The sequence below is a fragment of the Bos indicus genome, chromosome 4, assembly GCF_029378745.1.
Source record: "Bos indicus isolate NIAB-ARS_2022 breed Sahiwal x Tharparkar chromosome 4, NIAB-ARS_B.indTharparkar_mat_pri_1.0, whole genome shotgun sequence".
Lineage (NCBI taxonomy): Eukaryota > Metazoa > Chordata > Mammalia > Artiodactyla > Bovidae > Bos > Bos indicus.
In genome coordinates this window covers 46,693,908-46,707,187 of record NC_091763.1, presented here as the reverse complement: position 1 = coordinate 46,707,187, position 13,280 = coordinate 46,693,908, and the positions used below count along the sequence as shown (strand labels likewise).

The 13,280-nt window shown below is 39.5% G+C and overlaps 1 protein-coding gene and 1 pseudogene across 16 annotated transcripts in view; one reads left to right on the top strand and one right to left on the bottom strand.

Annotated features, from left to right (window-relative positions):
• The window catches only part of SRPK2 (SRSF protein kinase 2), a 249,317-nt gene that overhangs the window by 148,960 nt on the left and 87,077 nt on the right, over positions 1-13,280 (top strand). The window contains exon 1 of one of the 16 annotated variants that reach the window (XM_070787245.1): positions 7-24. The exons of 11 other annotated variants lie outside the window; for them this stretch is intronic. Coding sequence is in view for 4 of the 5 variants with exons in the window: in XM_070787232.1 (XP_070643333.1) it covers positions 4,092-4,303 (212 nt within the window). In the remaining variant the exon portion in view is untranslated. Of the gene's footprint in view, positions 1-6; positions 25-3,460; positions 4,304-13,280 lie in introns of those variants that run through there. 4 more of the 16 variants (XM_070787232.1, XM_070787236.1, XM_070787243.1 and 1 more) reach the window with 4 other exon arrangements.
• Positions 9,646-9,891, bottom strand: LOC109557372 (V-type proton ATPase subunit e 1 pseudogene; annotated as a pseudogene).

Genomic DNA, 13,280 nt, shown 5'->3' with positions numbered 1-13,280 from the left:
AAATACACAATGATAACATATAAGGTAGGTCTGTTGGAAGTGTGTTTTAAGATTCATGTTATTATTCATTCTATTGCTGCATTTACACTAGAATACTTTCTCAAAAATGTAATTTATGAAGGAAAACATGTAAGGGATACTGCAGAATAATAGTGTTTAAAGAGTTAGCAGTACTCAGAGTAGATACTAAAAGCAGGTAAGAAAATAGAAGTTTTAAAATGGCAATTTCACTGTTAAAAACTGTTTTCTGCTTGAAATGCTTAAATTGTTGGGAATATTGTTTTCAGCTACTGTTTGATCAAATTTTACTTCATATTTTAAGTTTCAAGCTTTACTAATGATAGTGCCTTTTTTGTTTTGATAGCATGGATTGTTACTTATTAGAAAAGTTAATGAGCCATTGAATGAAAATGGTGTTTTCTTTGGTGTCTGGGTGTCTGTAGAGGAATATTTGTAGGAGCTCATCTTAAGCAGTTAAACTATCAGTAAAGATGTTGCCTAATGTTGGCGGTGTAACTTATACAGATTTTTGTATAGCAGTTTCTTAGTATGTTTGGTTTTTAAATGTGGAAAATCTTTGACCTGGTAAGTTACCTTGAGACTGTGTTTCAGGACAATAAACTATTGAAAGAGATTTTTTTTTAAGCTTGGTATCACAAGTCAGACTGTAAAAACTATAAGGATCCAAGAATGAGGAGAAACAAGTTGACTTTAAAGCATTCAGTGTATAAAACATGAATTTTATTGCCACATTTAAGCTCCACCTTTTGTCTGCTGATTTTAAAACAACCATTTAAGTGAAAGCTTATTTCACTTTTTCAGGATTTAAGTCATATTATTTGAGTTCCTAAAATTCTCCCAAATAAGTAGTGATGGATAGACTAACTTGTATGCCTCTCAGTCAGGTGTACACCAGCTGAGAATTTTTGCCTGTTCTTGCCACCGGTTTGTAATTGAGTCCTTACTAAGATTCTTTGCTCATGAATTCCTAACACATAGAAATAGTATATCTGTTCAACAAAATTTCTTGTACTTTCAGTTCAGTTCAGTCGCTCAGTCGTGTCTGACTCTTAGCGACCCCGTGAATCGCAGCATGCCAGGCCTCCCTGTCCATCACCAACTCCCGGAGTTCACTCAGACTCAGGTCCATCAAGTCAGTGATGCCATCCAGCCATCTCATCCTCTGTCGTCCCCTTCTCCTCCTGCCCCCAATCCCTCCCAGCATCAGAGTCTTCTCCAATGAGTCAACTCTTTGCATGAGGTGGCCAAAGTACTGGAGTTTCAGCTTTAGCATCATTCCTTCCAAAGAAATCCCAGGGCTGATCTTCAGAATGGACTGGTTGGATCTCCTTGCAGTCCAAGGGACTCTCAGGAGTCTTCTCCAACACCACAGTTCAAAAGCATCAATTCTTCGGTGCTCAGCCTTCTTCACAGTCCCACTCTCACATCCATACATGACCACAGGAAAAACCATAGCCTTGACTAGATGAACCTTTGTTGGCAAAGTAGTATCTCTGCTTTTGAATGTGCTATCTAGGTTGGTCATGACTTTCCTTCCAAGGAGTAAGCGTCTTTTAATTTCATGGCTACAGTCACCATCTGCAGTGATTTTGGAGCCCAGAAAAATAAAGTCTGACACTGTTTCCACTGTTTCCCCATCTATTTCCCATGAAGTGATGGGACCAACTGGTACTTTATTACTTACTGCATATTTGGGAAGAAGAAAGGAATAGTAAATATATTCTTTAATACAGAAAATTTTCATTCATTGAATCAATGTAAGATAATGAAATCAAAGTTTTAGATTATAGGCTTGATGAATTTATAAAGAAGTAGGCGTATACTTCTTCAATTTAGACTTTTAAAATTTATTTATTAATATTTTATTTTGGCTGTGCTGGTGGGCTCTTTTCTGGTTGTGGTGAGCAGGTGGGGCTACTCTAACTGCAGTGTGTGGGTGTCTCACTGCAGTGGCTTCCCTTGATGTGGAGCTCAGGCTCTTGGGTGCATGGGTTTCAGTAGTTGCGGCATGTGGGCTCAGAAGTTGCAGCTCCTGTGCTCTGGAGCACAGGCTCAGTTGCTCCGTGGCATTTGGGATCTTTGCAGATCAGGGATCAAACCCATGTCTCCTGAATTGGCAGGCGGATGCATTACCACTGAGCCTCCAGGAAAGCCCCCAATTTTGATTTTTTAGTCAGCTTATGTTATTTAATATCTCTTAGTAAAATGACACTTGCTAATAAGCACACAGGCACTAAAGCATAGCTCTTGTCCTCAGTCATCTATTCAAAGTCACACCTAATGAAGAGTCTTCGACACCCCCTGCCCCAGTAGTGGAAAGCCTAAAACAGACCTGGGTTATAGGAACTGGATGTCCTTCATCCCAGTGTAGAGAGAATCCAGTGGCTGATATGTAAATGCTCATTAGTTTTTAAGTGAAGTATTTTTAAAACTAAATTCTGTTGTAATTGTATGTGGGCCTGGCCTGGATGTGGCTATTCAGTTTCTTCCATAAAGAATTCTCTTCACGCCTCTAAAGGGAGGCAGAGTGGAGTAAGGAGTCTGAGATTCTATTAATCATCAAATTGGTTTCTCATCACAGTACCTTACCATAACTTCTCCAAAATTCTGTAGCCAGATTACAGTCTTTGACCGCCCTGGGGTTAGGGTGAGCGGAGAGGGAGCTGTTGCTGTGTCCAGCTGCTCTGCGGATTCAGTAGCATACCTCCCACAACCTGGTGCTTCCCCAGCCCTTGGTTTTCATGCTCTGGTTCTAAGGAGGTTTCTGATCGATGTCTGTCACTTTTTGTTGTAGCTTTTGTTCTTCCTAGTTGTTACCTCTTCCATTCAGTTTGTTGTCTTTCTTGTTTCTTGATTTTTACTGTTTTGTTGTCTGTTATTTTCGACTTTCTTGTTTTTTTGTTTTTTACTAAGGGAAGGAGGGGAGAAAAATACGATGTTAATAATCAGTCATGTTAAAAGTCTGTTAGCTGTGCTTTTCTGTTTGAACTCTTAATTATTTATTTATATTTTGATGGAATTAACTAAAATTTGGTTTTACTTGAATGAAGTAGATGATTAAAACAGACTGTGATTAGTGTAATGACTTTTAAAGAGACATACATTTACTAGAATGGAGCATCCTATTCCTGAAATCTTTTGGAGCATCAGGAATTCTTATTTCTATCTGCCTTTCTTTGCCTGTGTCTGTTTGTATCTGCTTTCCTCACTTGTATTTGAGTCATAAGCACACTTGGATGTGTTGCCAGTAGACATCTGTTAGATATGGTAATGACTGCTTATAGCAGAAATTCTTAACCATGGATGTGTGTCAGTCTCCTAGTGACATGGGCCGAGGCCACATTTGAGACCTGCGGAGTCAGAATCTCCTGTTCCTAGGCTTTTGTCTTTTGAAAAAGCTTCTACGTGATCATGGTATATAGTTCTAAGAACTACTATATATCTAAAGTAAAAATAGATTTAGTTTTGCATGGCATTTTATATCCTACTAGAAATAAACTCCATATTCTTAATTCAAGGGTGTTAAAATCTGGTCCCAACCTTTCTTTCTAGCACTTCTGCCCATATTCTGCTCTGGGGACCTTGTGTATCAGCAGAAGCAGACTTTACTGTTGCCATGCCTGGGTCTCCTTCCTGAGAGTCCCCCTTGCCTCCAAAGCCCTCATAGGTCAGCCTCAGAGGCCACTTCTTTCCAAATTCCTTGGGACTAAACTAGCCAGAGAGAGCGTCTCTGCCTTTCTGGATATTTTCTTCTGTCACTGTATTCCTGAGCCATGACTGTGTTGAGGTAATTAAGGTTAGCAGGGTTTCTGAACCAGTGTCTGCCTTGTTTTGTGTTGTTATTTGTATGCTCTAATCTGGTAAACACCTGGTTCCACGCATGAAGACACATTCTACTCATTTTAGCAAGAAAAAAAAAGTTTGATAAATACTTCTTGAACAGATGTGAGGTATTTTCTCTGTAATTGGGTAGTCAAGCAGAATTTGGAACTAGAGGGTAGAATCAGAAAATTTATGACACGGGGAAGAAGAGAATATCACAGTCCCTGAGTTCTCTTTGAGTTGGTGGGATGCTTAGACTGGTGGAGTACCTTAGTTCCTGCCACATCAGTCTGATGAGATACCAGTTTGATGTTTTTCAAGCAGTCCTCAGTTGTGAGATAAACTTGAACTGGGATGGTACTGTGCCGTGTGAATACAAGGGAGAGTTATTTGTAACATTTGGTTTAATGGGTGCTCGGCTCAGCACCATCTTATATTTTGAATTTCTGTTCCACCTTAGGTAAGACTCTTATACATTCAACACTAAAGTTTTGTTCTCTTAATCTGTGCAGTACTGCCCTTGTAAAACAGTGAGTGGTTTAAAACTAGGCAATGAGTTTCCCATGTGTTCATATCTATGACTTGGAGGTTTGCAGAATTTCATATTTGGTAGTAAAGAGTATTTGACCTGAACCAATTGGGAGTGTAAAAAGAGCATAGGTTAAGAGTTAAGGTTAAGAAGTTAAGAGCGTGGTGGCTCACTAGGTTAAGCTCACTGGTGGCTATGATGATCTGTTTTGTTTTGTTTTCCTTTTAGTCAGCTTTATTAAGATGTAATTTACGTTAAATAAGTTTCACCATTTTTAGGTATACAGTTCAATGACTGTTGTACATACACATGGTGTAACCACATTGATGAGGTAACATTTCATCAGCACCAAAAGTTCCCCTGAGTCCCTTTACAGTCGGTACCCTTTCCCCACTCCTTAGCCTCTGGTGACCATTGTTCTGCTTTTCATCACTAAAGGTTTGCCTTTTTAAAATGGAATCATATGCGTTATAGTTTGACTTCTTTCTTAGCAGAGTTCTTTTAAATTTATTCATGTTCTAGGATTTATTGTTCCTTGTTTAGTATTGTTGAGTGATTATTCCATTGTTTAGCAACAGTTTATCCTTTTTACTGGCATCTTTTGGTGAGCTTTAAACTGGCACATTATTTGTTTAAGGATTTATTTGACATCTAGTATCCAGACTGTAGAGAAGGATTCTTGCCTGAAAAATCCCATGGACAAAGGAGCCTAGTGGGCTACAGTCCATGGGGTTGCAGAGTCAGACACAAATGAGCGACTAAACAACAGAAGCAATCCAAACTACACATGAGCATAATTTTTCTTGCTTGTGAAAGTGAAAGTTGCTCAGTCGTAGATCATTAAAATCAAGTAGAAACAGACAAAAGGACTTGAAAATAGTGTTTACAGTGGTTACATATGGAGTCTCTGAAAATGGTCATTCCTGTAAGAATAACATTAATGTGCTTCAACATCTTTGAAGAACTATATACACAATTCCTATAGTAAGGTTGGCATTAATGCTAATTGAAACAACAGTCTTAAAAAATAAAGCCATTTATCTAAAGTTTAAGAATGTGGATGACTGAAATTATGAAGTTTCAGAGAGGCAGAATATTGCAAAATTCTCAGTCAGCCGTTGTAAATTGTTTTCCCTCTAGGGGAAACAACTTTAAGATGAGAACATTTCTGTTGTGTAGTCCACTGAAACTAGGTTACAAGACGGCCTGAGCACTGGGCTTAAGTTTGTACTTGTCAAAAAAAAAACCTATGTAGAACAAGTCATGTGTTACTGGAGAATGTTAGTATGCAGTTTGCTTACTTGTTAAAAAATTCCATGTTAGACTCTTTTTTAAAAATCTAGATGTGTTTGTAGCAGCAGTACAACACCTTTTGTCATTTTGCTGTGTAGAAGTATATGATAATTAACGAGGGATCCTTCTGAAACATCCTTAAATCTCATAACCAGTTATGATTATAAAATACATGAGTTTAGAAACAGAGGTTAAGAGGTAGACTGATGCTGACCTTTGCATTAGGATAGTCACAGATGAGCAGAGGGCCAGAGAGGTCTGGTCGCAGTATCATGCATGATATATCAGGGTCAGTCAGTTCAGTTCAGTCGCTCAATCGTGTCCGACTCTTTGCGACCCTATGAATCACAGCACGCCAGGCCTCCCTGTCCATCACCAACTCCCGGAGTTTACCCAAACTCATGTCCATCGAGTTGGTGATGCCATCCAGCCATCTCATCCTCTGTCGTCCCCTTCTCCTCCTGCCCCCAATCCCTCCCAGCATCAGAGTCTTTTCCAATGAGTCAACTCTTCGCATGAGGTGGCCAAAGTACTGGAGTTTCAGCTTTAGCATCATTCCTTCCAATGAACACCCAGGGCTGATCTCCTTTAGAATGGACTGGTTGGATCTCCTTGCAGTCCAAGGGACGCTCAGGAGTCTTCTCCAACACCACAGTTCAAAAGCATCAATTCTTTGGCGCTCAGCTTTCTTCACACTCCAACTCTCACATCCATACATGACCACTGGAAAAACCATAGCCTTGACTAGACGGACCTTTGTTGGCAAAATAATGTCTCTGCTTTTGAATGTGCTATCTATGTTGGTCATAACTTTCCTTCCAAGAAGCAAGTGTCATTTAATTTCATGGCTGCTATCACCATCAGGGTATACTTCCTTATTAGTCATAACTGGAGCTCTGAGGAAACTAGTTCATGGTATCCACATACCAGAAGGATGGGAACTGGACGTGAGGATTAACCTTCATTGACTGCCTACTACATGCACAGTTACCATACCAAAGAATTTATGTATCATCCCTTTTAATTATCTTAAACCTCTGACTTTCATTAGAGGCCCAGGGAAGTAGTCACTGACTTGAGTTCTTGTGGATTTTTAAGTGATGAAACTGGTTTTCACACCTAACCCACAGGCTTTCTATCAGAAAACTGTGTGTTATTTCTGGTGTGTTTCTACCAGAAAACTGTGTGTTGTTTGGACTTGGACTTTTATCCTAGCTCTCTAGTCCTAGACGGTTCACTTTGTTGTTCTTTAGTAAATTCTCCTGAGGCAGCAAGGATTGGGGAGGGGTGGAGTGGTGTTGGGGTCAGAGATTGGAACCACTTTCCCACTTTCCCAGCATCCTCTTTTCTCTTTCTTGTCTTTATAAATGAATAATTTATTTTGGTACGCATGTGTGTGATACCCAGTTGAAAAGGTATCAAAGGAGTTTAAGGAATATTTGAAAAGTTAATTCTTCTCCCTGACCATCAGTCATTGAGTTCCTTTTCCTGGAGAGAGCCATTATTGTCAGTTTGCTGTTGCTCCTACCAGAAATAGTCTGTTAACGGGAGGTGCGTGCTTTGTATCTGTAAAACAAACGTTACATGCCATACACAAATGTTCTGTGCCTTTGTATTCATCAGTGGCATATCTTCCATAGTCGAACATAGAGGACAGCCTCTTTTTTAGCATGTAACAACTTTTTTAGTCTACATACAGAATTGTGCAACCATCACCAGAACATTTTCATCATCCTTAAGAGTAATTCTGTATACTTGAGTAGTTACTTCCATTTCTTCAAATCCCCTCAACCATAAGCAGCTACTAACCTACTTTCTCTCTCTCCTAGGGATTGCATATAAATGGAATCATGCAATATAATCTTTTATGACTGGTTTCTTTCATTTACCATAATCTTTTCAAGGATCATCCATGTTGTATCATCTATCAGTACTTCCATTACTTTTTATTGCTGAGTAATATTCTGTTATATTACGATTTTCTTCTATTTATTCATTCATCAGTTAATAGATGTTAGATTGTTTCTGCTTTTGACTATTTTGAATAATGAGGCTAACAACATTTATCTGCAGGTTTTTCTTTTGAAGTACATTTTAGCCTCTCTTACATATATTTAAGAATAGAATTGCTGGGTCATATGGTAACTCTGTTCAACCTTTTGAGAAACTGCGTCTAGTTTTTCAAAATGGCTGTCTCATTTTCCTTATGAACAGTCCGTGAGGATTCTAATCTTTGCACATTCTTGCCATCCCTTGTTGCTGTCTTTTTGACTTGCTGTCCTAGTAGGTGTGAACTCATGTCTCGCTGTGGTCTGTGTATTTGGCTGCGCCAGGTCTTAGTTGTGACACTCTGGACCTTTGCTCTTTGTTGTGGTGTGAGGGGTGTTTATTTACAGCATGTGAACTCGTAGTTGTGGCATCATTGTGCTTTTGATTTTTGTTTTTCTGATGGCTAATGATGAACATCTTTTCTATGAGTTTTAAATAGTTTTAGCTCTTAATATCTGGTTCTGTGATCAACTATGAGTTAATTTTTTTTTTTTAATGGTGTGTGTTAGGAGTCCAAGTTTATTCTTTCGCATGTGGATATTCATTTTCTCATGACCATTTGTTTAAAAAAACACTTCTTTCCTTATTGAATGGTCTTGGCACCTTTGTTGAAAAATCATTTGACTGTAATCTGAGGGTTTATTTCTGAACTGTCTATTCCACAGAGTTGATTCCTGTACCTTTTTTGTAAGTTTTGAAATCAGGAAGCATGGGTTTTCCAGTATTATTCCTTTTCTATATTGTTTTGGCTCTTCTAGGTTGTTGCATTTCCATATTAATTTTAGGAATGGCTTGTCAATTTCTGAAAAGAAGCCAGCTGGTATTTTGATAGGCATTGGGTTGAATTTGTAAGTCAGTTTGGGGCATATTGTCATCTTAACAGTATTAAATCTTCAATCCATTAACAAGGGATTTTGTTCTATTTATTTGATGGTAGTGGTTTAGTTGCGAAGTCATGTCTGACTCTTCGGACCCCATGGACTGTAGCCCGTCAGGCTCCTCTATCCATGGGATTTTCCAGGCAAGAATACTGGAGGGGGTTGCCATTTCCTTCTCCAGGGGATTTTTCTGACCCAGGGATCATACCCAGGTCTCCTGCATTGTAGGCATATTCTTTACTGACTCAGCCACTAGGGAAGCCCAAGATCTGTTTATTTAGATCTTTAATTTCTTTCAGTGGTATTTTTTAGTTTTCATAGTATATGTTTTGAACTTCTTTTGTTAAATTTATTTCTATGTACAGTTTACCCTTAACACAGGTTTGAACTACTTGGGTCCACTTACATGTGGATTTCTTTTTTACAGTAGTACCCACGTATACGGAGGGCCAGCCATAAGTAATATTTGGATTTTCAATCTTGCCCCAGCCCTCTCTAATTGTTCAAGGGTCAACTGTATTTTTTTTCCCCATAGAAAGCAGAAAAAATAATTTACTCCAAAAAATGGCAGAAATAAATTCATTTTGAAAATATACTTTGGTATAATTCTGGTGAAACAGATTTTTCCCTCTGAACATGTTCCCCTACTGGCTGTCCCACTGAAGTTTTATTGTCTTGTACTTTTTAAACATTTCTCTGATTCCCATGTAATGAGCTGGCAGTAGCCATCTTCAAATCCACAGGTTCCAAGGAGAGAGTATTGTTGGCTATTTTTCAGAAGAATAGCACTTTGTATTTCAAAAGACTATAAAAACATTTTATGGAGGCAGCACAGTTTAGGGTAAGTAGGCACATCTTTTATCAAAGTGTAAGAAAGGTGACAGGAAAAAATGCTGCAATGTAGAATAAGGCTTTCAAATGTGGTGGGAACCTTTTCAAGGCTGCTGATGGCTAAAACGGTCAAGTCAAGGAAAGTGGTCTGAGTATGAGGTGATTTTGAATGTAGAAGAGTTCTGTTTGTGATCTCAGTGACTGGTGTGCAGGTCTTCTTTCTCAAGGGCAATGATGCTTGAGGTACCATATGGTTCCATTTTTCAGTTGTGGTCCAAAGAGAGGGTTGAGTTGGGCCAGAATTGTAACCAGCCAAAAGAGATAGCAGCAAACCAAACAGGTCACCAAAATGGTGGTGATAACTCCCCAGCTGGGAATGCTCAGGTGGAACCAGGACACCAGGAAGCTGATGAAGCCACAGAATTCATTGATCACATTGAGAGGCACCGTGAGGCTGGTATCTGCCATGATTGCTGCCAGAGCTTTGTATATTTTTTTTTTTTTTTTGACACTATTGTGAATGAAATTTTCTTTATTTGCCTCATTCTTTATATTGTCTGCATGTGCCATAATCTATCATTAGGTTATTAACAAATCTCCCCTTGATGGATATTTAAGTCCCCAAACATTGCTATTTGTAGACATTGTCACTGTATTTGGTAAATTCCAATAAGGAGGTGTGCTGAGCTAAAGGATGCTCCAAAATATTGAAATCATCAAAAATGAATATGCTGTCCTTGTTTATAATTTTATGGTAAAACTTTCAGAAGTGGACTATATAAAAAAATGGTTCCAAATGCCTTTTCAGTTTTTTTTTTTTTTCTTTTTAACTTATTAAAAGTAATGATATGCTAGAGGAAGTTCATGCTGCTAAAGTATTGGCTAGAGCAGCCTGTCCAGTAGAACTTTCTGGGATGATGGAAATGTTCTATCATCTGCACTGTTCAGTAATGTAGCCACTAACTGTTGTGTGTAACTGTTGAACACTTAAACTGAGGGAAGAGTGACTGAAGAACTGAGTCTTAAATTTTAATTCTGCTTAATTTGGCTAGTGGCTATTGTGTCATATAATTGTAGTTGCTTTTAGATTTAAGCTTGCAGAAGGGACTCCCTGGTGATCCAGTGGTTAGGAATCCACCTGCCAGTACAGGGGATGTGGGTTTGATCCCTGGTCTGGGAAGATCCCACATGTCATGAAGCATCTAAGCCTATGCATTGGCCACTACTGCTGAGCCGCGAGCACCTAGAGCCTGTGCTTCACGACAAGAGAAGCTACGAAAATGAGAAGCCCAATTCAGCAACTAGAGAAAACCCAGGTGCAGCAGTGAAGATCCAGTGCAGCCAAAATTAATAAATACATAAAATAAATTACCAAAAACCCCTTACCAAAAAGAAAAAAAGCAACCTTGCGGAGGTGTGCAAGAGCCATGTACAAAGTGGGACATCTTGCATTATTTCCTGAGTAGCATGAGGCAATCATTAGTGGTTCTAGTTACGTTTCATCAATATGGATCTCAGTAAACAAGTTTTTTTTTGGAGGGGGAGGGGGAATGGTGTTTGCAGTTTACCTTATACCCAGCTGGCTTCATATTGCCTACAAACAGATTTAGATAGAAACATGTGGGTCCTTAGTTCGCTAGTTTTTATATGTGTATCTCATCTTGATGTAAAAGGTATACTTATACAAGGTAAAACTTGTGTATTCTCTAAAATCTGTTTTTACATTTATGAATTTATCTCAGTGATTATGCCTTGGGTCACTGACTGAAGATCAGGAACCAGAGAAGGCTAGAATCTGTTGGTGGTTTGACTAACCTTGTATGTTAGCTCTCAACTAAAGCTCTGCTCTTGGCTCTTTAATTCCTCAGTTCTTCCTGGCACTCACACATGCTTAGAAAGGCTTTAGCTACCAACTGCTTGGGCTTCTGAGGTGGCTCAGTGGTAAAGAATCTACCTGCCTATGCAGGAGATGCAGGTTCAATCCCTGGGTCGGGAAGATCCCCTGGAGAAGGAAGTGGCAACCTACTCCAGTATTCTTGCCTAGGAAATCCCATGGACAGAAGAGCTTGGTGGGCTATAGCCCATGGGGTTGCAAAAAGTCGGATGCCACTGAGCATGTACACACCAGCTACTTAATCATGACCTCTGATTCTATTTACAGCCCAAACCTTTGTTTTTTAGCTATGCATATCAAATAGTCCACTGTATTTCTACAATGCTAGACATCTCACATGCTCCTCAAACCCTGATGAGATGAAACAGAAGTACACTTTCACTGAAAACCATTCCTCCTCCTCCTCCTGCTCTGTTCTCCATCCAAATTAATGGCACTCAATATGCCAGCAAATTTGGAAAACTCAGCAGTGGCCACAGGACTGGAAAAGGTCCGTTTTCATTCCAATCCCCAAAAAAGGCAATGTCAAAGAATGCTCAAACTACCGTACAATTGCACTCATCTTACATGCTAGTAAAGTAATGCTTAAAATTCTCCAAGCCAGGCTTCAGCAATACATGAACCATGAAATTCCAGATGTTCAAGCTGGTTTTAGAAAAGTCAGAGAAACCAGAGATCAAATTGCCAACATCCGCTGGATCATCGAAAAAGTAAGAGAGTTCCAGAAAAACATCTATTTCTGCTTTATTGACCAGGCCAAAGCCTTTGACTATGTGAATCATAATAAACTGTGGAAAATTCTGAAAGAGATGGGAATACCAGACCACCTGACCTGCCTCTTGAGAAACCTGTATGCAGGACAGGAAGCAACAGTTAGAACTGGACATGAAACAACAGACTGGTTCCAAACAGGAAAAGGAGTACGTCAAGGTTGTATATTGTCACCTTGCTTATTTAACTTATATGCAGAGTACATCATGAGAAACGCTGGGCTGGAAGAAGCACAAGCTGGAATCAAGATTGCTGGGAGAAATCTCAATAACCTCAGATATACAGATGACACTACCCTTATGGCAGAAAGTGAAGAGGAACTAAAGACCCTCTTGATGAAAGTGAAAGAGCAGAGTGAAAAAGTTGGTTTAAAGCTCAGCATTCAGAAAACTAAGATCATGGCATCCGGTCCCATCACTTCATGGCAAATAGATGGGGAAACAGTGGCTGACTTTATTTTTCTGGGCTCCAAAATCACTGCGGATGGTGTCTGCAGCCATGAAATTAAAAGACACTTACTCCTTGGAAGGAAATTTATGACCAACCTAGACAGCATATTAAAAAGCAGAGACATTACTTTGCCAACAAAGGTCTGTCTAGTCAAGGCTATGGTTTTTCCAGTAGTTATGTATGGATGTGAGAGTTGGACTAGAAAGAAAGCTGAGTGCTGAAGAATTGATGTTTTTGAACTGTGGTGTTGGAGAAGACTCTTGGGAGTCCCTGGGACTGCAGGGAGATCCAACAAGTCCATTCTAAAGGAGATCAGTCCTGGGTGTTCATTGGAAGGACTGATGTTGAAGCTGAAACTCCAATACTTTGGCCCCCTGATGTGAAAAGCTGACTCATTTGAAAAGACCCTGATGTTGGGAGGGATTGAGGGCAGGAGGAGAAGGGGACGACAGAGGATGAGATGGCTGGATGGCATCACCAACTCTATGGATATGGGTTTGGGTGAACTCCCAGAGTTGGTGATGGACAGGGAGGCCTGGCGTGCTGCGGTTCATGGGGTCACAAAGAGTTGGACACGACTGAGCAACTGAACTATCTTATATCTTACTATGAGCAACCTAGGAGACAAACACTCACTTCCGGTTAGTGAATTACTAAGTTCTGAATTCAGGTTTTCAGCATCATCAACTCCTTGGATACCTCACTAGTTTTCCTGCTTCTGTTTTTTATCCTTTGTATCCAT